We start from the raw sequence: 25,929 nt of genomic DNA on the forward strand, positions 1-25,929 counted from the left end.
TGAAAGTGAAATAATCGAAAGCTCATAACATACAGGCATGAAAATGAAAGTGTTTTGTGCACATTCTGTGCATGTCAACAAGCAGTTTGAAAGTATTTGGCGTAAGGAAGTATTTTACATATTGAACTCTCAAATTTGCGGCAGTCGAAACTGGTCTTGACTGTATTTCTCACTGGCCTAAATTATCAGACTTCAGTGGTATTCCTTTTCCGCGTCTTTATTTCTTTGCCTTTTCTCTTAATTATTTTGTTTTCCTTTGCTTTATTTGCACCCCTTTCCCTATTTTGCACCCCCCCCCCCCCTCCCTGATAGGTGCGCCCAGAGCACGTACCGCCTTGCCTCCTTGATACAGCACTGGACTATACCCATTGTGTCCAACATCCACTTGATCTAAGACCACACAGTCTATATGTGATACTAATAATAGTAGACTAAATGGCCCGAATTAACAAACGTGGTTTTGAAAACCCCCGGTTAAGTCCATGTTTTATACAGATTTCTTGTATTAATTACGCTTAATTTAGCTCGAATCGGGCGCGTGTATAAAAAAGGTATATTGCTGATGCGTGCATTTGTCACAGTGCGCCAAATTAACGCCTGTTAACATGGTTAGATAAGCTATTTCATACATGAGTCCACTGTTTGAAGAATGGACTCATGAATAAAAAAGCATGGATAACCACGGCAACAGGCGTCAATTTGGTGCACTGTGACAAAAGCGCGCATCAGCATTGGACGTTTTTAAATATACGCGATAAAATAAGCGTAATTTATTCATGAAATCTGCATAAACCATGCACTCAACCATGGGTTTTCAAACCCCCCTTTGTGATGTTTAGTGCATGTGCTGTATGAGGGTAACAGAGAACTATAGCCAATACTTGTAGACAAAATGAACGTAAACCGATTATTATAGAAATAGTTATTACAATTATGGTAATAGTCATTCTAGTTGTTGTAATGTAATGTACAAATGATTAACAAACATAATTATGACTAAGCGAAAATAAGTATAATGATGACTTACAGTAAAGGATATCGCATGACGACGCTCAATTGATAATTTTAAAATCCTACAGAAACTTTTCGACTAAAATGAGGCCTATGATATATACTATTGGAATGTAATGTGATATATGATTTTTTTTTTAATAATTCAGTTCCAGAACTTCGTATGCATACAATCCATGTTTACCGAAAATGTGAGATTACCGATTATAAATTTAAAAACAGTTTCATCAAACACATAATTTTAGTCATATTTAATCTTTGATCATGATAATATATTAATATCTGATAAATACAATAAATATAGTATATAAGAGAAAGGGAGAGAGAGAGAGCTGGTGAAATAAATACCAACTTTTTTTTAATTTCATACTTATATAATGAAAATAGTACTATTTACAGCGCGATGATTTCTTTTCACGACAAAGAGATGGCGGGACATTTATTTGGATAGGACTTTAATTATTTGATTGCAAGAGAACGGAGACATCGAGAAAGAGATTTCGCTATTTTCAAAAGTAAAAATAATGCGCAGTTATAAGCTCGAACAAGATTTTGATACTTGTTAAGTAGTGTTCAAAATTAACCCACATTTTGGGGACTTTGCATCAATTTTTTAAATGTAGGTAATTATTCACAAATTTAAAGCAGGCAGTAGCAGTGTGACAGAATGATTAAAAATATAAATTATTTGGCAATTAAATGTAAATATTGGTTCTCCAATCTTCTATCCCTTCACAAAATCCATGCTGCATTGGGTTTTACGTTTTATCATATAATGTAATAGATCAAGATCTAGTTCAAGATCTTCATGACTACATCATGCACAAGTCTAAGTTGTATGTGAGCTGAGGGAGCTAACAAAGACGAGGGAGAAGCAAAATATCAAATTTTATTGCACTTTGCTTTGATTGCATGATTTGCATCCAGTTGTAATTATGCATTTTTGATCAAAATTTGGCCGTAGGCAGGGAGGGGGGCATTCACCAAAATTGTGCACAAAATCCTTCAATTTCACTTTAGAAAATGCAATAGCGCCTAATGACAGGCTTGGTCGCTACGCTCGATCCTCGCTTTCAATTTTCACGCGTCTTGCCCCCCCCCCCCCGAAATAAAAAATCTGCGTACGGCTATGCCCATGTATCCCCCCTAAAAGCCAATCCTGATTATCAGAATGTACATGCTGTAATTATCACTAAAGATACCGTCACATAAACGAAACCGATCCCAAACTAAACGATGACATGTCGTTTGAAGATGGTTGGTCTGGAGTCGGTCTTACCGGTCTCATAACACGTGAACACCCTTCTACAAACTTATTACATAAATGTTCAACATTATAATTCTACATAAAATTACATTGCATTGCGATAGACCTGCTTGGATGATACCCATTAAGTACTGAAGTACTACACTGCAAAAACTCCGGTGTTGATTAAACACCAGCCCGGAATCTATATATGTTCACACCAGAGAAGTGTCAAACAACACCGGGTTTGGTATTAGTCTAACACCAGACATGCCAGATGGGTGTTCATACAACACCAATTAGTTTTAAAACAGCATCGGTTTGATTCCAAAATGGTGTTGTTTCAATACTTCTCTGGTGTGGACATATATAGATTCCGGGCTGGTGTTAAATCAACACCGGAGTTTTTGCAGTGTAGTATTAAGTACTAAGTACTGTAAACACAAGAAATACATCAAATACAAAGTACAAATATATCAAATTTTAGACTGATCAAAATCGAAGAAAGAAATCGGTACTTCAAAAAATAATGGCATTTAAACCATTTCACCGTATACTTCGTCACGCAATTTTCGATTTTTACTTCTAAGGAAGGTTTCATGAAACAAAAAGTGATATTCAACAAGTAATTTACTCTGAGCCACTCAGATAGAACGATTATATTATAGATTATATCAGTATAGCCAGTGAAAATTACTGACTATCATTACATGCTCCCTTCCTCATTATTGCATCATACAAAAAGTTTCATTACAAAAGTTTAATTATTTTAAACGACAATCATCATTCGTAATTATCTTTATATCGATGATTATACGAGGTGGACGAGTTTGCATAAACGCACGTTACCGGCTCATATTAGCGGTACTTAAAGTGGTCGCATAAAATAATAAAATAGGCCCTACAAAATGACATTTAAAAAATACAACATAACTAAAATTTCCCAAAAATTAATTTAAACACCAATAGTATTAATATAAAAATACAAATGCTATAAAATTTTCATACGAATGTAATAACAAATCAGGTTGAACGTTGATAGAAAAAAAAAGATCTTTGGTATCCGGCAACTGGGACTTTAACAGGATGTCACCTTTGACAAGTAAGGGTGTTGCAACAGAATATTTGCAATCAATTGCAAACATTCTGTTACAATTTTACAATATTGATAGATCAGTTTTAGCTGTAGCAAATCATATTATACTCCTTGTTTCAAGGAGTAGATTAGCAATCAATCACAAATTTTCAATGAATTACAAGACATAATTATGATTGATGTAGGAACCGAAAATAGACTTGCAATTGATCGCAAGTTTCATGCAACACCCCTTTAGTGATCACCTGCTTATTTCCCGTCGAAAGTTATCAATAATCATAATTCTTATAAAATAGAAATAAGATTGCGAGATAGATGACGGATGATGAAAGACAACGAACCTCATCTTATAAAGATTATATAAACATACTTCTTGTTAACATAATGCCAGAGAAAATAAGTTATATATGATGTCCTCCGATTGTATTACAACACATGATCTATTTACGACTAAGAAATAAATAAACATTTTTGTTTATTCCAACCAAATGAATGTAATGGTATTTTTACATAGCCCCCATGCAGTCTGCAGGTCTAGAAGCCTAGATAGAGAATGTAAGCAAGTAACATATTTGATATGATGACGGTCGGTGAAAAGACTAGGTGTGTAGCACTGCTTTCCATGATTGTCTCGATATTAACACTTAGACTTGATTCAAGACTGGTCTCGTCTTGTCTAATAGCTGCGAGGACGACATCAGCGCTTAATAAGCCGCCGTCGTCTATAAACATATGAATGAGAGAAAGAGGGAAAGGGATTGACAAACAAATCAGATAAATATTTGCATGAACGAAACGAGTAAGGGTGAGATAGAGGGCAACAAATAATGAAACTTTGAGCAAAAGATATTGGGTGAAAATGATAAATTCGCATAAAATTTTAATAAACGTGGCGTATGAAGCCTGAGATGTCTGTAAACTTAATTGGTATAATCGGAAAAACATAATATTTGCTTTCTGACTCAATAAAGGTTTCATGGTGTAGACCAAATGATCCTGAAATACAATTTACTTGGCTTAGAATAACAATAAAAGACCACGGAGGATGCAATGTAAATCGAGCTTAGTAGGTCCATGGTTTAAGATTTTAGTCCCGGATTTTAGTACGACTTTGAAAACCATACCGCTTTACCGCGACACTTCAACACAAGAGTGTATGTTCAAAATGGCTCTTTTACCCAGCAAAAAAAATCTGGTGTACATTTCGAGTTATGGGCAATATTGTTCCTTAGAAATGTATGGGCACCAAGTGTATGCCCTTGTATTATGTTACAACATCATACCCTGCAATTCTTATTTTGTTACAAAATCAATAATGCTGGATGGTTTCGTCATTACTGCAGGGGCGGCGGAGCGAAGTTGAAAATGGGGGGGGGGGGGGGGGGCACGGGGGGAAATTGAATCTTTTTGTTAGAAAATCAATCGGCAGTAACAATTACTGCCGTTTAATTTTCTAAGATAATACATGGGTTTACAAGTAGAGCCCATAGATCATTTAGGTAATATAAAAAAATAATCCAGTAGATGTACATACTTTGACGACACAACCCAGGAGCGACAGGAGAGATCCCTGTTACTAGTATCCAGTAAGCTGCTGATGAATAATCTAAAGTAATCTCAGGATAATCGTCATCTAAGGTGACACCAGTAGTAGCAAAATCACTGCAAAACACATACATGACAGGGGTCCATTATTATTAGAAACCATGTACAGGTGATTTTATCGTGTAGGTAGTTCGTTAGTTTTAACCTTTTTTTAATCATTTTTTATAATGTGATTAAGGTTACAGAGTAGCTTATTCGATCTTGAGTGAGCTTTCTGAAATTGATAAAATTTGACATTCGTATTTCTAGGGGGGTGCATAATATGCCTTCCTGTTTTAATTTTAATTCATCAAAAGAGCAAGTATAGTTACTATTCAACGTTTTTATTTCACTGTCTTCAAATAAGGCCTACATGTTAGTATTGTTTGCAGCTGGACAGCATGTTGATTGCCTTGTACTGCAGTAGTTGATGACGCTTGATCGAAGAGCTCCCATCACGCTTGCTTGAATGGAATTCCACTGTTAAAATATGAATAAACACGGTTGATTGGAGATCATTTTCTTATTTATTTATCTATTTATTTATTTTATTTTTATTTTTTTTAATTCATTTATTTTTCTATTCATTTTTTTTATTATTTTATTGGCGTGTTTATTCTTTCATGTATTTTATTTTTTATTTACTTCATTTATTTTCTTTGGGGGAGTGATCTATAAATTTCGATATATACAGATTTTGTAGCATTTTCAAAACGATACAGATTCAGATAATATAACTCAAGAAAAACTAAACAAAAATATGCAAGAGCTTTAGATTTATCAATGGTAAATACTTACACAGTTATATCTGGAAATTATATATTTCCTACATATGAATTCTACCATGTCTACCGGAGTGCATAGGCCTACGTTCAGGAAAACTTACAATCAATGAATAAATATTAAGTTAATCACGCGATAAAGTGTATTTTTCCTATATATCAATAATCGTCAGCGTTCATGAACTTCTGTATTTCGCTGATCAAATTTTAAAAGACAAATTTCGCGCGAAACGAAAGTACATTGCCCCTCATAATTCTTGTTCCATTTTTTTCCATCTGATACAGTGACAGTAAAATCTACTTGTAATGTCACATATATCTTGCTCAAGAAATGTCCATTTAACTCTATAAGAAAACTATGTTGTGATGTCACAGTCATAACGAAGCCACTCTCCCTAAAACCTCGCCTGCCTTTGAAGCACTACTCCATAATAATCTGTTATATACTTACGTCTTCGAAGTCTTCAAATAGGAGAATAAGAACTCCATTATTTCTTCGACTAGCTGCATCTGCGTGTTTAAAAATGTTTCAAAATTATTTTCTTCAAACTTTCTTTTTCATTGGTTAAATGTTTTAAGTGAAAGTAATGCAATTTCAAACAAAGATGTGTCACATAATGAAAACATATGAATAACATGAAAATACCACAAAACGAACACATTCAGAAAACTCCTACGCTCTGAATGCAAAATATATAATCGAGTCTCTAATCACGCTCCTCTCAGAGTGAGATAAAGGACCAGTCATTTTAGAATGGGATTTGCATCTTTTGAGAGTGGATTATAGCTCCTATACTGGAGTGAAAATATGTCAAAAATATGCACAGTTCACTCCAGAAGGAGCTTAATGCGCTCTCGAAAGATGCAAATCCCACTCCAAAATGACTGGTCCCTTGTCTCACTCTGAGCATGTGATAAGGGACCATATAGGCATTTAGAGAGTGTTATAATAAGGGGCCCATTTCATTAAAAATGTTGTAAATTCCATGCATACCTTGATTGTAATTGTTTGCTGAGCCCTGTTACCATGGTAGTTGCTCTTATTCCAGTGGTAACTCTTAAGGAAATGGGCCCAGAATCAACATTTCTAGTAAAACGTATCTATGACATCATGCAACATAAACATTATTCTATGAAATTTACAAAAAACAATTGCTCAGACACAACATCAATTATTTAGACAGGGTTGTGGAAATTACTTGACATAATGGGTACAGGAATGAAAATTCGGTTGGGTTATCAAAAACATGAAAGAGCACAGTTTCCAAGAAAAATCTAACAAGAAAACATACATAACATATAGAAATGGAAAAAGTATTATATTTTATCAAGAAATTTGGAAGCATAATAAACACAGTGAAATAGAATTTGAGAATGTATCATTTACTGCATGCAGGTGAAATCTTTTACTTTACTAAAAGCATGAAGCGTTTTTTTTTTTAATGATAAGAATGCAAAAAAAAAGCTTAAAACATACGCTGGCAAATGTTCCCATAATAACTTCTGGTACAGTTGCATCTACACATTTCTTCATCAAAAGCCGAATCATGCAGACAGTTAGAAAGAGAGCAGGAAGTGACAGCAACATTTGTTGTCGATGTTGTCGTCTCGACTGTATCATAAAATGTTGTAGACAGAAAGTCGGCCATGGATTGGGTTGCGGTCCTTATCTCTCCTTCTGACGTTTGGCTCAGCGTTGTAGAATTGTGTCTGGATGTTGTAGGCGTAGAACTTGCCGGTTGTGTGGTAGTTGTTTGAGCTGATTTAGCATTTTGCGCGTAATATTCCAAAAGACAGTGTGAAAAATCAGTAGGAGCAGCATCAATCTGTTTTGGACAGCCAAATGCTTGAAATGATCACACTAATGGTGCTCTAAATTTGTGTGATGGTCTAATGAAAGTTATATATTTTGTTGTACACACATATTATTTTCCATGTCTAGTGGTAGAATGATTTCTAAAGTGTGAAAAGATTCGGTGCGAATTTTGTTGAAAGTGCGATAAGATTGGTGACCTGTGCGCTTGAGCCAAATAGTCCAAAGGTGAGATGATGTCCGTATCACGATTTAAATATTGTCGGGTTGTGAACACATGACGATGACCTGATTACATACGCATACAAGATAACACAATTATTTTTTTATGACGTGAATGAACTAACATATTAATGAAGAAAGCATTACTTTTGGTTGCTACCTCTGCGTGCATGAACCAAAGTACAACATTTTGCCATTACATGCTTGACTAGCGTGGATTAAAAGAAACTATCAAGTAAAAAAACACCACATGCAGATGCAAAGAAATAACAACCCGAAGAACACAGGGCTCGTCCTGCACTAGAACAGGGCTATGATAATGAATATAGAAATTTCTACATGAAAAAGAACAAGACTATAGCAAATAAACGCAAGAAGAGGACATATAATGATCATTTTGTGATGAGAATGATGAGTTAGCATTGAAGTTCTTGAATGGGATATATTGTATTCAAAGATGCGTTAAAATCTGTATGACATGTATGAGTGAAAAATGTCTTCATCAATCACATTATTTATTATTATAAAGCAAGGTTCTTAGTATTATGTGGAATAATTGAATCTCAAATATATGGGTTTTTTCAAACAATATTCTAAACATAGTGAAGCAAAAATATGATATTATTAGTCCATGTAGTGATAAACATCCGTTGATTTATTATAAATCGATCGACAGCGCAACCAATAATAAAATTGATGTAAGCATAATTATATAAGCCATATAACAGAGACCTCTAAATTACATTCTTTTTATTCGATCATTTATTCATAGTAAAAAAATTCCATAAAAACCGGTTAAGTGTATTAGTCTTAAATATATCAAGAGCAGTCTCGTTTTTATCACGTCCAAGTAATAAATTCAATTCTTACTGTCTTTCCTTTTTCGTGTTTTTAGTTTTAGGTATCTCTAAATATTTGCTCTTCTTCTTTAAAGAAATTATATACCCTTTTGTCATGTTGGTTCAAATGATAGCAGAAATGAATAATATGTTAAAGATTAATAATGATCGGATAAAAATTCATTTAAGATTCATTGAAGATTTTCTCCAAACCCCGATTACTAAGTTTCTCACATTTATCTAGTATTATTAACGCCAACTTGGCGTCAGGGTAGACTTACACTTCAAACGTGGAATATTAATGTTGATCTACTGAAAACTTTCAATATAAACAATTTCTTTAAAACAATTATCTCCTTTATGCTACCACATTATTGAGCGTAATCATATAAGAAAAGGTATACTTACTACACACAAAATCTGGGTCTTCAGCATCTATTCACATGATTAGAGAGGGGGAAGTAGTAGGGAGAGAAAGCAATATATCAATATTCTGCATGGTCAAAAATTAGAATGTGATGGAGTTTTTTTTCGTTCTACCCACTAATATCGTCATTTCTGACCTACCTTACAAGGCTAGTTTACCCTGAAATAAGTCATGTCTAGAAAATTTTATGAAATGCGGGATTATGACTCAGGATTTCAAAAGTATTACGAAATAAAATCATTTGCAAACAGAACTGATGAATCCTAAATTGCAAGGCATTATAATCTTATGAAGAAAAACACTTTTTGAATTGGCGCGTCCGTTTTCTTTGTTGTATCAGAAACAGCCAATACGGCTGTCGACAAACCTGCATGAAAGAAAAAAAACACGATATAAACTTGAATTTGAGTAGAAAATTGACTTTGTTTGGGGGCGGTATGTCAGACTTACTACATAAAGAACAGAAAGCAGGACATCCATCAATGACATAACTCCTATCGCACCAACTGAGAGGCCATCCAGGATTAGCTCCACAGTTTTCATGTGTATCTTCACAGTAAGCTAAAAATAAATGGACATCCAAATTAACGTATCAGAATTCATTCTGGTTCAGAGCTGGTAGTTGTGAAACACGTGGAAAAATAATGTTAATCGTTTATTAGAAATACGGCTGTTTATTCCTTAAGACATATTTTTCAAACTCGTATTTCAATTTTTTATCATTTTACTCGTTCAAAAGTTTATCGTTTCGAATTCCTATCTATTCAACATGAAACTACAATAAGATAACACATTATTATTAGTATTATTATTGCAGGTGAAATGAATATGTATACAAATATCGTTTTACTGTATAATTCAATGGCGATGTGTGCAAGATGACTTCCCATTAAATATAAACACTCCATGAAGTAATAGTTTTAGTTTAATTTAAACTCGAACAAAATGACACCTCGTGTACTTTATATCATCATCTTTGGAATACAATGAAGTTAAAATTTGCTTTCTGGATTGAATGATGGTTGAATCGTATACTTACTTGCGCAATCAGAGCCATGCCAGCCATCTGCGCATGTACATGTACAGTCACTGTTTAGTGTTCCGCAGTTATTACAAGTGGCCCTGCACTCTTGAACATAAATACAACGACAAATACAATAGTATTAATTATAAAATGATAATATTAATGGAGAAGAGTAAGAGGAGGCACGAAGGACGGAGGACAATAGAAAGGAAGAAAGGAGAGAGAGAGGAAGGAGGACTCCGTTTCAGTAAATATTTGGAATCTTGAGAGGGGCATCTTTCGAATCGAGCTTTTAGGTGATTGATAATTATTATGGGTGTAGTGATTTGCTGCTCTGTCTACTAAGATGAAGTAGAAAGAAGAAGTAGAGGAAGAAGAAGAAGAAGAAAGAAGAGGAAGAGGTGGAAACGATGAGGATGACGAGGAAATAATCATCCAAGATACAACCCTTTTATTTCATTGATCTATATGGATGAGATTATATGATGTTGCCATTGATGTATATGAGAAGGAGGAGAACGATGGTGATTTAGACGATGTTGGCAAAGACCCGAAGGGTGACGAGGACAGTGATGATAATGTTGTGACTATTGACTTATAATTAATGTTTATGATGTTGATATTTCTCATGGTGATGATAGGATGATGTGATGACAATTGATGATTTTGATGATGGTTATGACCATGCTGTTGATATTTCTGATGTTGATAATGAGGATGATGTTGTGCTGATGATTGAATGTGGTAGTGATGAAAATGATGTTGATAATGAGGATGATATTGTGCTAACGATTGGCTGTTGTGGTAATGATACCGGTATTGGTAAATCTGATGTTGATGAAGAGGATGATGTTGTGCTGATGACTGGATGTGGTGGTGATGATAATGATGTTGATATTTCTGATATTCATATTTCTGATGTTGATAGTGTTATGCTGATAATTGGATATGGTGGTAATAAAAATCACGTTAATGATGTTGATGGTGAGGATGGCGCTATGGTGACGAATGGCTGTGGTGGTGATGATAATGTAGACAGGAATAACCGTCGTTTCTGGGGATTTATTCAACAATTTCTGACATTTTACTGTATGTATGGTGAGTGGAGCCAACGTAGTTCAGCGGAACAACCAAAATACAGAGACTGAAGCTTTTGGTCTAATGATAATGATGCTGATATTTCTTAAGTTTTGTGTGTGTTTATACTTACCACATTCAGCTTCTGAGGGTGAACAGTCACCTTGGAAAAAATAGAAACGTTGAAATTATCACAAAATTGGAACAAAATGAAAAGGATGTTCAATCGTCAATTATAATAGAATCAAAGATAAATGATTAAAAACTTATTCGGATGATCGTAATGTACAACCAGTGATTGTTTTAACACACTGGACAGAATCCAATAATTAGTGGATTTTTCCTTCCTTTTTTCTCTCTCTTTGTTATAGGTGGTTGTCCATGCATGCCATGTTACAATAACCATAACTAGCACACGGAAACAGGGGCTATGATCATGATTTTTTTAAAGATATGACTATTGGCAGTGGCGGATCTATGGGGGGTATGGACATGGGTATAACCCACCACCCCCCCCCCCCCCTTGGCTGCCAAGTGAAAATTAAAGACCTACATTTTGGAGCCAACACCCTTTTTTTTCTTTCTTTTTTTTTGCTTGTCACATTTCTTGGTGAAACCCCCCTCTTGGAAGAAAAAAAAGCTTTATTTGCGCCTGATTAGTACTTACTGCATAGATTATCCTTGCACAGACCACTGCCACTCTCACATTTGGTACATGATGGCCCACTCACGTACGGGGATGCGCCTACATAGTTACCACTAGATATCAAATTTTGTGGACGAAATTAATAGGCTGTTAAATTAAAGTAGATTAGCCAATGAGGTGTATCTCTATATAATAAAATAATAGGTCACTTCTGTTTAGAAGGAACTTTTGTTATTGCAGACGAATCACTTGTGTTAAAGGTCGGTAATTTAAATTACTTTTGTTTAACAAAAGCCTTTCTGATTTAGACTTATTTGGATTACAGCTAACAAATTAGTATACGTCCAAAGTAAAATAATGTGCGAACGATTCAAATTTGTAATAAAAATTACGGCACCTATTTTACGCAATATGATGGCAGATAAGTGTTTACCTACTCTTTTGCTCTGAACTGTGTACATCATTTTTTTTTAATCTTCTATAATTATTATTTTTTTGTATTTCATAGATAAGTTTCTAAATCATTTTAATGACCTTGCCTATTGTGGGCTAAACAACAAACAAGCACGTAAACAAACTAACTTACGCGGGTCCGTAGTTACACGTAATGAGCCAAGCACCGTTGTAGGAATTGCCATCGGCATCGGTTGCTGTAGAACAGAATGTCAACCCACAACCAACTGCATATGTCGATGCCCATACGTTCTAAATAAGAGAAATTCAAATACTAAGAACTGTAAAGAGATTTAAGTTTTATATCCATATTTTCTATTTTGTTTCTAAAATTTATGAAAATGTATAAACACTATTAAAAACAAAATATTTTAATGGAAAAGATGAAATCATTCTGTTAATTCTTGTAACCCCATTTGTTGTAATTAAACATTATACTCAATTAATTGAATATATATTTTCTTAATTTGTAGACCCATGTGCCGATTTTCTGTAATTTTACAAGGTGCTTCGTTAAAATAAAAATACGGTTTTGATAGATCCGTCTTCTTACTTCTGAATATTATTGTAACTGCAAATGGTCTCTTATTTTTCAGAAGTTCATTAAAGATAAAAATTACATTTTCACATTTTAAAATTAAACTTCAATTTTATTTTCTCACTTTGTTCGCTCACCCTTTTCAGAATTCATGAAGTGTGTGCATCATCTTGTGCCCCTCAAACAGTCAAAGGTTTAGATCAATATGCCATTTAACGAATAAAGACACTCATTTACACGATAATTTAATTTTAAAAAATAGTGATTATGCGTTTTGAGCGATTTTGTTCAGCTTGGTCCTAGCAACACTGATTTAGAGAGCAACAGTCGGGACAATCAAAAGTCTTACCAATCCATAAAGTCTATAGCCTGGGTGAGATAAACTTCACTTCCATTCTCTCATTTGCACGTTAAGAAACCGCTGCACTATTCGTATAAGAGTAGGGGGAAACCCTGGTGTAGTGGTCCATCTGTACACCACCCATGGCATGGGGGTACTTGCCCCCCCCCCAAAAAAAAAAAATGCCCTTTTTTCCGAATGAAATGTGCCCTTTTTCAAAATGAATTACTCTTTTGAAGTAAAACATAATACATTTGAAATTAGAAAAAAATACAAATATTTTTTGCTCGCACTTCGCGCTCGAATCAATTGTTATCTAGTAAAGTATTTATCCTGCTCATTGTTGCAAAAAAAGTTTAGAATGTCCATTTGTTAGGTTGGAATATCATTTTTGGGCTTGCGTTTCGCGCTCGCATCAGGTATTGTTTAGTAAGGTGCTCATTCTGTTCCTGGTTACAAAAAGTGCTTAAAATGTCCAGTTTTCAGGTTGGAATATCACAAATTTTAAGCTCGCGCTTCGCGCTCGCATTATTCAATTTCTGAGGTAATATCCTATTAGTCAATAAAATGCAGTCCTCTGCATGTTCCTTTTCTGGTCAGTATATTACAATTTTCAGTACGTGTTTCGCGCTCGCGTTAATTCTTTAGTTAGATCCCCATCTTTTTCATGATTACAAAAACTGTTGCGGAATGATTAATTTTCATGCCCTTTCACACCAAATATCCAAAAGTTTGAGCTCACGATTCCCTCTCGGAACATCACGCAAGGATGCCTTTTTAACAGTAATTGGCTCCATAATTTACCAAAAAGCGAGTTTTACAACTTAAAATTTGAAAACTTTTCCGAACCCCTCGCTATACGCTCTCACGGAAGAAATAAAGCCTAAAAATATATCGTATCGATCAGAAATCACTTCAAAAAGGACTTGCTCAATTTAATTACTACAAAACACACTTCACGATAATCTCATGGTGGAAATATCCGTTTGCACCAAAATGCCCGTTTTGACATTATAAGTGCCATTTTCCCCCCTCCCCCCCCCCAAAAAAAAAAAAAACGTTCCGCCGCCCCTGAATGAGTCCCCGATTGTCAAATTACAAGAGATAGTCCACCTACCTGGGTATAGTGTCCACACTGTTTCCCGGCCTGGCATGTCCTATCATCATAGTTATAAAACGCATATTCATTGTACCAGGCTTGCGTAGCAGCCGTCCCATCGGGAGGGGTCCCCGGTGCGGAAAGGCCCCATTTGATGTAGAGATTCTGGCCCACAGCAGTGAAGCCAGAGTCATTATCTGGGTTACCGTGCTCGTAGTAGCAGCCGTCAGACCATTCCTGTGCCATCGATGCTAACGCTCCGTTCCAAACCTAATAGAAACAGTAAAATGTAAATGAAAAACGAAGGAATAATAACTACAAAACTTCGGGGAAAGAACAAAATAATAAAAATGATACTACTGTTGCTGCTACTACCAATATAGTAGTAGTAGCAGCAGTAGTAGAAGTAGCTGCATTAACAACAAAAACAACAATAATGATATAAGTAATAATAATAATGATAATAATACTAGTAATTATAATAATAATTACAACAACAATAATAGCCTTGGGTGGTAAAGGGGCGAGATTGCGTCAATTGCGTCAATTACTTATTTCAAATGCGCCTGCACTATATACGCTAGCTCGTCTTTACAGAGATTTCTTTTAAGAGAAATTAACTAATTTTTCGATGTCAACATCGCATCATTAAAAGCATCATTTTAAAGACAATATTAGTATTAAAAAAGTCTTATGAAATATTTTCGAGTTGTACAGGAATAATGTAAGTGTTACTCTCAATGACTGATAGTAGGGATTTATGAAGAGGACACAGTTCTTGCTAATCAAATTGATGTGAGCGCAAAACGTGATCCGAAAAAGTTTGATATTCAGATTTGGAAAAAAGTACATTCTAAGCACCTGTTGTTTAAACAATGTCACGTATCTCGTGATATGCAAAGCGCGAGCTGAAATTTTGTATACATTTACCCGAAAATGAAACGTTTTAAGCACTGTTTGAGATATAGGTAAGTGATGAAGAAAGAACATTTCTAATAATAAAATTAATGCGAGCGTGAAGCACGAGCTATTTTTTTCAGATTGATCGTCGTATAAATGGGAAAATATTTAAGCCCCGCTTTAAGCACTTTTTTGTATTCATGAATAGGAGACACGTCTGAAAAATCAAGCATTGCAAACGCGAAGGGCGGTCTAGAAATGGACCTTTTAACGACTGTTTTACTTTTAGGATTATTCATGAAGACCATACGTATCTCACCATTAAACTAAGGCAGGTGAAAAACAAGCTTGTGTTTTTTTTATATTTTACATTCATGCCTAAAATGGGAAATATTAAATCACTTTTAGTAATCGTGAAAAAGGTGTGTAGGTCACTGAATAAAATAAAATAAATATTTGATGTATATATATATACAAACTTAAAAACTAAATGTTTCAGCTCCATTTCATAAGTTTGAAAGGGGGTTATGTATGATCAATGCGTGCGTCAACAGGAATGGACACATATAATCAAATTATATTTCATCAAATTGTGAAAAAATTATTTCTAATATTTCCTGTTTTCCTATTCCCTCTGTGTTTCTCTTTATTTCCCCCTCTTTCTACCCCTTTTCCCAGGTAATTTTGTTTGTTAGCCGATGAAGAGGGGGCGCGTACCCCCCCCCCCCCCCCCATCGTAGTTACGCCACTGTCTTCTTCTATAACCTATGCTGTATTAACCTATTTATGCTTCAAATTCTTTCTCATTATGGGCGTGGCATAACCACCATCAAAAATAGGATACATTCCGGAGTCTTGGAGTATAATGAATTCCTTCTTACTTCAACCATGTTTATTTTATTCAGTAATGTAAATTGGACTGTCAATATATATGCTGAGCAAAATGTGCCATTATGCACATACGATTGATTTTAATATCACTTTAGAGTAACGTGTTTGCTCACCAAACAATATACAGTCTATGATATTAATGTTTGTAGTTTTCGACATGAAAACCAAACTAAAATCCCCAAAAGATGCATCTGCAACTTCCTTCTTCAAAGACGTTAAAAAATGAAGGAAATTTAAAGTAAAGACACTGGAAAATATCCACTATTTGTGATGAAATTTAGAAAATCTACACAAGTATTTGGTGCTTCCTTTTCCAGACAATCCTGGATTTACGTCTGAATATCAGGACCACATTTCCTGGCAATTATAAAAATGCCAAACATCACGACTATGTCAATACGAAGACGCCAGAATGAGAACAGATGAAGGATATGAGAAAAGTCTGGGTTAAGCCAGGGTTACACCAAAAACCGAGTTCTCACGAATAAATTTGGACCGATTCTGCCCTTAATGTCTGATTGGAATGAATTATGTTGATCTATTCGTCTCTGATTCGGCGAACTACTCCAATCAAAGACGAATAGGTTCAGAATCAGAGCAAAGTCGCCAAGAATTGATTCGAATCGATAATGACAATCCCGAATAAAGTAGAATGCCAACCCCAATAATAGCAAGAATATATCCAAAGGTGGTCAGAATCGAGGCGAATGTGGCCCGAATGTTAAGCCCCGGTTACACAGGAACCGAATCAGCTGCGAATCCATCCGAATACACCCACTGACGCATTCGGCCATACTCGTTCCGATTCGGGTCGACATTAATTTTGGGTCGCCATTCGGATACAATTTCGGGTTGGCATACGGCTTTATTCGGGATGGCCAATGTTGATTCGGGTCCATCAGCGGTGGTCGAGCGTATTTGGCGTTGCCTTAACGGGGGCCAACTTTTGTTAAACGGTTGTGAACGATTTTTTTTTTCACCGCTCCAGGAACACTTCAGCAAAGTTCTGGCAATGTGACCGGGCCTTAAACGACCTGCCCTTTTTCTGTTAGTATTCTTCTGTCAATGTTTGATTCAATAAACTACCTGTATTGTTTAATAAGATTGTACTTTATAGATTATATAATGATTCTATAGCAGCTCTGTAGAGAGAATGGAAAAGAAGAGCCGACATAAGGAAGGGGTTGCATTATGAAAACGTGATTGCCACGGTAGGGAGGGGTGAGAGGGAGTGGTGGAAGGGGGTGGGGGTGTAAAGAAAGGCGCAGAAAATCCATCAAAGTATAGTACAACGTTATCAATCACCAACATAATCATAGTCATGACATAAAAAAGTATCTGCATTAATGTATTCGACATCTGACGCGTCAAATATCTTAAAACGTACGGTCAGTATAAAGAGAGCTTGGAGAAAGATATTATTATCGATAATGGCCCAGTTAACCATTTCCATTAGTATGACTTTTTCTGATAACAGCTTTAGGAAATGTTATTTGAATGAGAGGAAGTTTATCTCACGCTTAGCAAACAATGCATTTTAAAAAGGTTGATAGTTCCAGCATTTGACCAAACAAGAACAAATTTAAACTAAGAATTATCAATGAACAAGCTGTAGGATAGATCATAGGACATTTAGGAGCTTTAATTGTCCTAATGTATAGAATAAAAAAAGGATATGGATTTTAGGCGGAAAAAGGGAGAAAACTGGTTTATTCTGTGTATTGGACAATGTGCAATTACATAAAAAAATAAGAATGATGAGAGGGAAGATGAGAGGGAAGATATTCAATTTGAATAAAATTTAAGGACAGAATTTGTTGAGAAATAATAAAGGAAGCAAAGCAGTGTCATCTCCATTTGCCTTATTAAATTTTCTCTTTCTCGTTAAACGAGAAAATCGTATAAAGTCAGCCATAAACTTTATGGATGACAGGAAGGCAGGAAAGTATATATATAAAAGAATAAATAAAGAATAAAATTGCGGGAAAGTGTCAATAAAATACACCCATCATTAGATGTGGAGTCGTGTATTTGTCGAGATTCCTCATTTCTAAAATCTTATGTATGTGATAGAAAATCCTCAGCCAATAAATAATATGATACAAGTAAGAGCAAATACGAGAGCACTGGGCCGCCGCCGCCTCGGTGGCATTATAACTGAAAGTAAAGAGTCTTTACACTTGACAACGAGTAAATAAAAAATCTGTTTGCTTGTCTACTAACTTAACAACACCTCTACTCTATGATGTCTATAGCGGGAAGATAATCAACATGATTAACACAAGTTTAGAGATGGCCAGGTGATATGTTTGCTAAAGACAAATTTAGACCTCTTGAAATCTCTAAGATATTGAATACAATAATGAAGAGGGTAAAATAAGTGATTTGAGGTGTGACGATGGTATTCTAAACCTTCTTGTATTTTGGTTGGTGGATCTTAGTGTAGAAGATATCATTGGAAGTCTAATTTGAAGCCAAGTCTATACCAATGATGACTTCCCAGAGTCTATTAAGACATCTTAAAGGAATACTCAACACAAAGACACATGCACAAAAGATAACTGAGATGACATAGAATCCGGAAATGATAAAAAATACTTTCTAAGTAGGGGGAAAACGGCTTACTATCTAAACTCTATTATAAGTGATATATATATATTTTTCAGGGGAGATTATTCAGTCACAGTTTATTCTTCCGAAGGTTAGAGACCAATGCAGAACGCTCTCAACATTCTTGGAGTAGTTTTTAAACCAATAATGTGTGCTTTGGGTGAAAACTACCCAGAGTAGGATAAATTTTATAACCAATTGTTGTGTGGACAGTATGTTGCCCAACATCTTGAAGAGTGTAGGCCTATATTTCGCCATTAACTGTATCACAATCTCTCATTTTGATCATCTTACGTCATCAAATTACAGCCATGAACTCATCCCAATACCAGCGTAAGTTGGCAAGTTACCGAAGCAGGCCAAGTAAAAATGTTTTTAATAGACAACACCTCCATAGACAATGTAAATTTTGAATGGCATACATCCCGTATAACTTACATGTATACACAATCATTCATACTTTAATTAGTTTTGTGTACACATATTTGTGTTTTACCCTATTAATAAATATTGTCAAGAGTGCTATAATGTTGCCATAGTCATTGATTATTTTAAGAGAGAGTTTGATAATGGTGACAATGACTTTTAAATTCCTTATAATACCCTAATTTCCTTTCTTCCACTTTCAATCAAAGCGTAATCTAAAAAATCCCTATATTTTATATACTTGGTCTCCTCTGTTCAATATCAAGTATTATTCATTTAAAACCAGTAATGATGATATGACAGTGATTTCACCCAGGGGCGTACAGACTGGAGGGATGGAAGGCTTGTGGGACTCTTGCCGCCCCGAATTTCTCACGACCAAGAAAAAAAATAGATAAGGACAGAAAAGGAAAGAGAGAACGGTGAAATATGATATTATTTTTTTGGACGTTATGTCAAAATATATCACAAAATTGAATTTTTGTAATAAAAATTTCAAAATTTATTTTGATCAATACGCCATATCTAGCACCCTCAGCATTTTTGGCTCATTATGCCACTGATTTCGTGGTCGCCCTCTTGTTCTTTCGCGATTTTATTTTTCATCAGGTTTTTCTATTTTGAGTATTGTGATCACTGACAGCTCTAAATTCAGAATATGAGTTTAATATGAAAAAATATAAATAAAAGATATGCTCTGTGTGTATGTGGGTATGTTTGTAAGAGCGTGTGTTCCTCTCATTAGCTTTCATTACAAAACAAACTACAATGCATCTGACCTGCACTTTAATATCCTATACGTTTGAGTAGATAAAGTCTGCATTTGACCTTTAATACACTCAATCGATATTACTACTGGTATAGAGAAATTGAATTTAGCGAACCATCATGTCCATTATTTATATGCCTTTGCTTACCATGAGGGAAGATGAAAAAAAATCATTATGGCTTTTTCAATTTCCCTTACTTATTTTCCTCATTCCATAAAAGCATATATTCTTTTTAAGATCAACATACCAACTTGGCATAATGATGATAATAAAAAAAGTCTTCGAGACGAGTAAGTAGACTCTGCCATGACGATGGAAGAAAATGTGGGTACAAATATTTTAACAACCATATCATGAACAAACAAAACTGCCAAGATTATACAGTGAGAGGTTTGAATCCTGACCTTGGTATTGAGTGAACGTGACAAGAGACTGTATATATGGGTCTATCCATGGACCTATTCTAGAGTAAAAGAGGAATATGTCTATTTGACATAGCCCGAATTGACAAAGCATGCAACCCAAAAAATAATTAAATTGCTGGCAGTTCTCAAATGATATTCACATTCATTATTCAAATATTTTCAAGGCAACATCGTTATTAATGCCTATAGCGGTATAGCCACATTTTGACAGTGAGCAAATAGAACCACTTTTCTGAGCACGCATCACATATTAAAAATGTTGCTGTATGATTGGTTAAATCTGAATCACGTGATAAAGAATTGCACATTTTTTCTGTGTGTTTCGCTGATCTCTCAATTTAATTTTAATTATATTATTTTGTATTATGTTTGAATTTTAATTCAATTCTGCAACAACTTGACTTGAGGTGGAGAGGGTATTAAGAATTAAACAAATAATAATAAATGGGCAGTTAGTCTAAAACCATGCATGCTACAGAAACCCAAGTATATATACGATTTGTTGACCCTCAACCCCCCCCCTCCCTCTCCCACGACCCCTTTGACATTTATTTTTAAACAGAGGTGGAATAAATAAGTAAGAAGGCGAGGAAGAATATGGGAGATGGCCATAATTATATTCTGGGAGACACCGTATAGTGGAATGATGAGTCATCAAGGGGGCCCACATCAAGGTGCAGGAAATAAAAACTCCTCAATTCATTTCTGTAAAGCGAAAGAGATGTCCCTGTACACAATTTCAATTTAATATTAATTTGTATTATTTTATTCCCTTGAAGTATTCTATCAATCATGAATATTGACATCAATCTAAATACAAAGAAAAAATGTATTTCGCTAGGATGTTAGTACAAATACCACAGTACAGACTATCATTACGTTATTTCCCATGACAGTATCATCGGTGGGTTAGGAGTTTGTTTCGTATGTACATAATAATCATGTAAACCCATATCATTTTTCAACACTATCTATATAATTGTTATTATTATTCATTACTTGTTCTACATAATGTTCGTATTTATTCATCTTTTTTTACCTATTTATAAATTTTCTTAAATTTATTTATCACTTTATTGAAGGTGGGAGGATTCATTGGTAGAACTTTCAGCTTTTTCGTACAATCAGATTCACCAAATTTTGAAAAAATCAAGAGCGGTATATAAAGTGTACAGGTAGAACATATGTAGAATGGTTTGGACTTGCTGGATGCTTCTACCATCACCACGATAAGTTCATGCTCTTTACCAATACCATTCACACTTGATTTAACCGCCGTGTATATCACAGGGAAATAGGCTTTTCGAATGAGCGATATTTTCTTGTCCCGTTTTACCACACCCCTCTCCGTCCTTTAAAGGACGTCGGTGTTTATAAAGACTGTCTCCTGTGTCAAATAAAATGTGCTTTAGTGAGAAAAAAAAGGAATCACTTTATAAAATGTATACTTTACGGGACAATCCCCATGGCCATCCCTAGTACGTCTTAAGGCCTCCACACACCGTACGATTGGCAATGATTGGTCTGCGACCAGATTTTGGAATAAAACGTAGTAAAATTTCAATGCTTGTATTGAGATATAGATTGTCTTTTTCTTCTAACTCATCATACAAATACATTATGTTCAAATCTGTGACTATGCTATCATCCTTATTAGAATAAAAGTAAATTTGATGGTCGTAATGACGTCAAAGCAATCATACGATTGGCTAAGATTTTAAATTGATTTGGCCTTTAACTTAAGAAAAAGGCTTGCAATCATCCAAAATTGTTATATCAGTATTCTTTCAGTTAATTTGAATCGCAAATAAAAGATACTTTTCATTCAGATTTTTATAAGAAAAAGCGCAAAATGCGATTTGTTCCAAAAGCGGGTCGTTGACCAGTCGTAATGTGTGTAGTTGCTTTCATATGCAACACATCTGTCAAACTGACACCGATAGATCAAAGCTATTCATACTCTTGGTTGGTTTTGAGTTCGTTGAGTTTGAATGTAACAGTACTGGAATAAAAGTAATTCCTTCATTGATTTGTATATAAGTATGTTTGTGTATATAAGTATGTTTGTGTATATAATTGTGCGTTCGCGGGCTAGATATAATAATTATGACCCAGGGTTTTGATCACTATCCCATTCTCGAACCGGATTTGAGCTGGTGACTCATCTGACAAATTAATCATGTTAATTTTGTTTTGCATGTGGGTGTTACCTCTAGAGAAGATAGTATTACCATGGTTATGAGTATTCTCATTCAAATTGTACATAATCTTTTTACTACTTTAAACGGTTTCAAAGTATGCGTTTAAAGTTTGCGTCAATAGTTCAATAGCTTTTGCATATACGTTTTTGAATGTCCCTCCTTTATAGAAGGGAATAATTGACTGCAAAGTTTGCCTTCCTTTTAGCCACCTACATTCATGGAAAAAAAAAAACGTTTTCCTCTGTTCCCCGTTTTCAGTTTCATACTCAATAAAAGACTCACATTAAAGATGCTGGTATCGCATGATAATGATATTCGCATCCCTATTCATTGTCTGCAGCAATATCTTGAAGGTAATTACACATTGATAATCCTCATTGAAAAGAAAAGGCAAATATAATACTGCAATAATTCACATATATTTCTAACCAAATCATTAATGAATACAAGAGCAAATCATTGGATTGGAAGTACTCACGTCAGACTACTGTTTTTATCGTATTCCGATTTCCTTCATTTTGGCTCATAGCCATTTGTAACACTCCGAATAAATTGTCAGTGTTTGCTCAAGCTTGAATGAATATTTGATCTTTTTGGCGTCGTATGATAGAGGGTAATGTAGCAATGTTTAGAGCATTAATCATGTCTGAAATTATGAGTTTCTTTCTTATCTTGAAACACATTTTCAGGAGTGTTCACACAAAGAATACACACTGTTAACATTTTTGGTAGTTTCTGTTGACATTAAAACGAAGAATATTTCTGCATTCTATTCAAATTATATTATCAATGTTGATGATTATTATAAACATTATGACCTTGTCATTGATTGGTAGACAAAATTGTTGGTCTGTTCATGTTCATGGGGGTATAAGAAGGACAACAAGGGAGGCGTTCCCGTGCGCCATAACCAAATGTGGGGTCCAAAAGTGGTAAATTACATGTAGGGGAAGGAGAAGGGTAAAGGAAAGGAAGGGTAAAAGACGATAATATATAAAGGAAGAAATTTTACTGTGAAAGAAGGGGCGCAATTTCATTGCCTCGTCTTTCTGGGATCATGTTTGAAGTGTCGCCATCTTTTTAGCTGGCCCCTGTGATTACCCATGAGCAACAGCACGGTTTGTAAAGGAAACTTCAAGTCTGACACCTTAATATTTTTTGTTCCTCCATCTCATTCCCACTCCGTCTCTCTTTAGAGTTTGAAACATTTTCCTTTCTCTATTGAAATAAAGAAAAATCTTCAGAAACCTTCTTCCTACAGACTGTATAGCTTCTCATTGACATACACTTTCCCCCTTTCTACATGTATTCCGATTTCTTTAATAATACATTATCTATCTATCTATCTATCTATCTATCCATCCATCTCTCCATATATCTTTTTATATCTTTATATATCTTTACACACACACACACACACATATATATATATATATATATATATATATCTCTACCCAAACCCTTACCTCATTAATCATTCCTCTATCTTACCATAGTCTTCATATTGGCAGCTTCGGGTGAAACCATACTCCTTCCCTCGTTGTGTTTAGCAACGATAGCATCTGCATCCATTGACGAGAAATCTGTTGATCGTCTACTCCTACTACGACCTGCATCATCACTACCTCTCCTCAACCTCCTCCCCTCATCATCGACATTTCCAAACGATGCCGAGGATGATGACGATGTTCTCTCGTATACGACGTCGATGATGGTATCTTGTCCGACCTTATGTACCCTATTTTGGGCTGATAAGTCACGGGTTTCCCTAAAATAAAGAGCCTTACTGGTGTCAACGTTTACCCCATTCTCTGCCAGTTCCGTACCCCTCACACCGGGGGAGATGACGATTGTAAACAGCAAAATTATGCGACGGCAATACGTCAAAGGCGACATCTTCTAAGCTTTATTGTGGTATGCTTGAAAGTTGATAGTAGACTGTGCCCTAATGGTTTATTTATGGCTAAAGTATATCATTTCCTTATAAACCATTAGTGTAGACACCGCATATTCATTTCCTTATTCAGCTTAGCTAATGACTATGACCAGTCTCGCTGGGTTATTATTCATTGATCCGCCTCTGTGTTTCCTCCGTGTTTCCATGGTTGTCACAAAATGGGAGTGATCAGTCAGTAAACCTTGAATGGATTCGGTCTGTGTGTACTGTACTTTAAGGTCATGTTTATTATCTGCATTATTCGACACAAATCAAGTGTGAATGAAGAAAAAAAAATCGTTAGAGTTACGAGACGAGAAAATATTTTGCATAATCGCGATTAAAATAATTTCATATGGATATACACGTAGATAGAACCATGGAGATGATATTTACAGCGTATGCCTGACTCATATTGCCTTTACTAATCTGCTTTAATTGAGGTGATTTTTACTATGAATATATTGCAATTTATAGATTTTTATTTCAATACCAAATTTAACCCTACGAAATGGAGGGAACGAGAGAGAGAGAGAGAGGGGAGATAGGGAGATGAGGATACACAAAGTATCACTCTGTTGTAACATGCAGAAGACAGAACATTTGAACTATATTAGCCACAAATCTGATAACCTTCTTTTTAGGCCTACTCTATTTAATTGTCCTCTCCTATTCATGCCATCAGAATGACTCCACAGGGGGCAGGGCGACCATTCCCTATGATTTTCTAGTAAAAAGAAAATGGGAAGGGGGAAAGAAGGAGAAAAGGGAAGGAGGCAAGAAGAAGGACGAAACAAGGAGAGGTCTGGAACATGTAATTCTATATAGGGTTATATATACTTGCCATACCACTGAGAAAATGTGACGCGATAATAAGAACGTCGTACGCCCCTCCCCCTCTATATCCTGGAATACTGTGGTCCTGCCTACCATCTGCACTCTTGATCATGAGTGTTCTTAGCATAGCATTCAACTCATAATCGTAAGAACAGATTTCCCTTTTCTACGGATATGAATATTTCCCATTATCTTGATTATCAGTATGCACCAAATTCTGATTCATTTACATTATCTAATATGATCTAATAAAAACAAATCAAGAAATATTACATTTGAGTGTAATCTTCTTGATTAAATTCCCTTATTATTCCATAATAGGTGAACAATGAAAAATTAGGGAATAGTCGGTAAAAATGAATAATCCATTCTAAATGAATTAATATTAAGTATTAGCACGCAGTTTGGTTATACATGTATTATTCTTCGGAATAATTGTATAACTGCTTATACTCATCGTTATGCGCCAATGTTCATAATAATTTGCATTTTATTAGAAACATTATAACATGAAACACTCTTTTCAAAATGATTGTAAGCGAAATTATAACAGGTTCATCCTGGTACGCAAATGCAACTAAAATAAATGAAAAGAAAATAAAAGAAGTGGAGGTGAAACGAACGCCTTGAACACTGTAAAAAAAAATTAAACTTTAACCAGCACAAGGGTATAAGTATGTGTCCAACCGATTTGGGGCAGTTTTTTACCCAATGCGGGAAGCATATTGTCCAGTAA

General features: G+C 35.1%; 1 protein-coding gene across 3 annotated transcripts; it reads right to left on the reverse strand.

The window, feature by feature from the left end:
* Positions 1 to 893: 893 nt before the first annotated feature.
* On the reverse strand, positions 894 to 24,543 carry LOC129255106 (uncharacterized). 3 transcript variants are annotated; one of them, XM_064095504.1, is made up of 13 exons: positions 23,912 to 24,543; positions 14,216 to 14,467; positions 12,354 to 12,472; positions 11,789 to 11,880; positions 11,255 to 11,284; positions 10,060 to 10,149; positions 9,471 to 9,581; positions 9,002 to 9,028; positions 7,197 to 7,478; positions 6,171 to 6,229; positions 5,311 to 5,417; positions 4,888 to 5,015; positions 894 to 4,075 (listed from the first exon to the last, which is right to left on the reverse strand). In XM_064095504.1, the coding sequence occupies exons 1-13, from the start codon at positions 24,314 to 24,316 to the stop codon at positions 3,888 to 3,890; spliced, it is 1,890 nt and encodes a 629-aa protein (XP_063951574.1). In that variant the 5' UTR covers positions 24,317 to 24,543; the 3' UTR covers positions 894 to 3,887. The 3 variants fall into 3 exon arrangements, with proteins under 3 accessions (XP_063951574.1, XP_063951575.1, XP_054749636.2); XM_054893661.2 differs by having other exon boundaries at positions 1,127 to 4,075; positions 7,197 to 7,331; XM_064095505.1 differs by lacking the exon at positions 7,197 to 7,478.
* Positions 24,544 to 25,929: the final 1,386 nt, after the last annotated feature.

Source organism: Lytechinus pictus, chromosome 2 (genome assembly GCF_037042905.1).
Source record: "Lytechinus pictus isolate F3 Inbred chromosome 2, Lp3.0, whole genome shotgun sequence".
NCBI lineage: Eukaryota > Metazoa > Echinodermata > Echinoidea > Temnopleuroida > Toxopneustidae > Lytechinus > Lytechinus pictus.

Bases quoted from the DNA above. Each gene is read 5' to 3' on its own strand.
- LOC129255106 (XM_064095504.1), bottom strand. From the start codon at position 24,316: ATGTCGCCTTTGACGTATTGCCGTCGCATAATTTTGCTGTTTACAATC. The intron at 9,029-9,470 runs GTAAGTCTGACA...TCATGTGAATAG, and splicing joins TGCTTTCTGTTCTTTATGTA to ATGCTGAAGACCCAGATTTT. The intron at 6,230-7,196 runs GTATGTTTTAAG...TTAAACACGCAG, and splicing joins TTATGGGAACATTTGCCAGC to ATGCAGCTAGTCGAAGAAAT.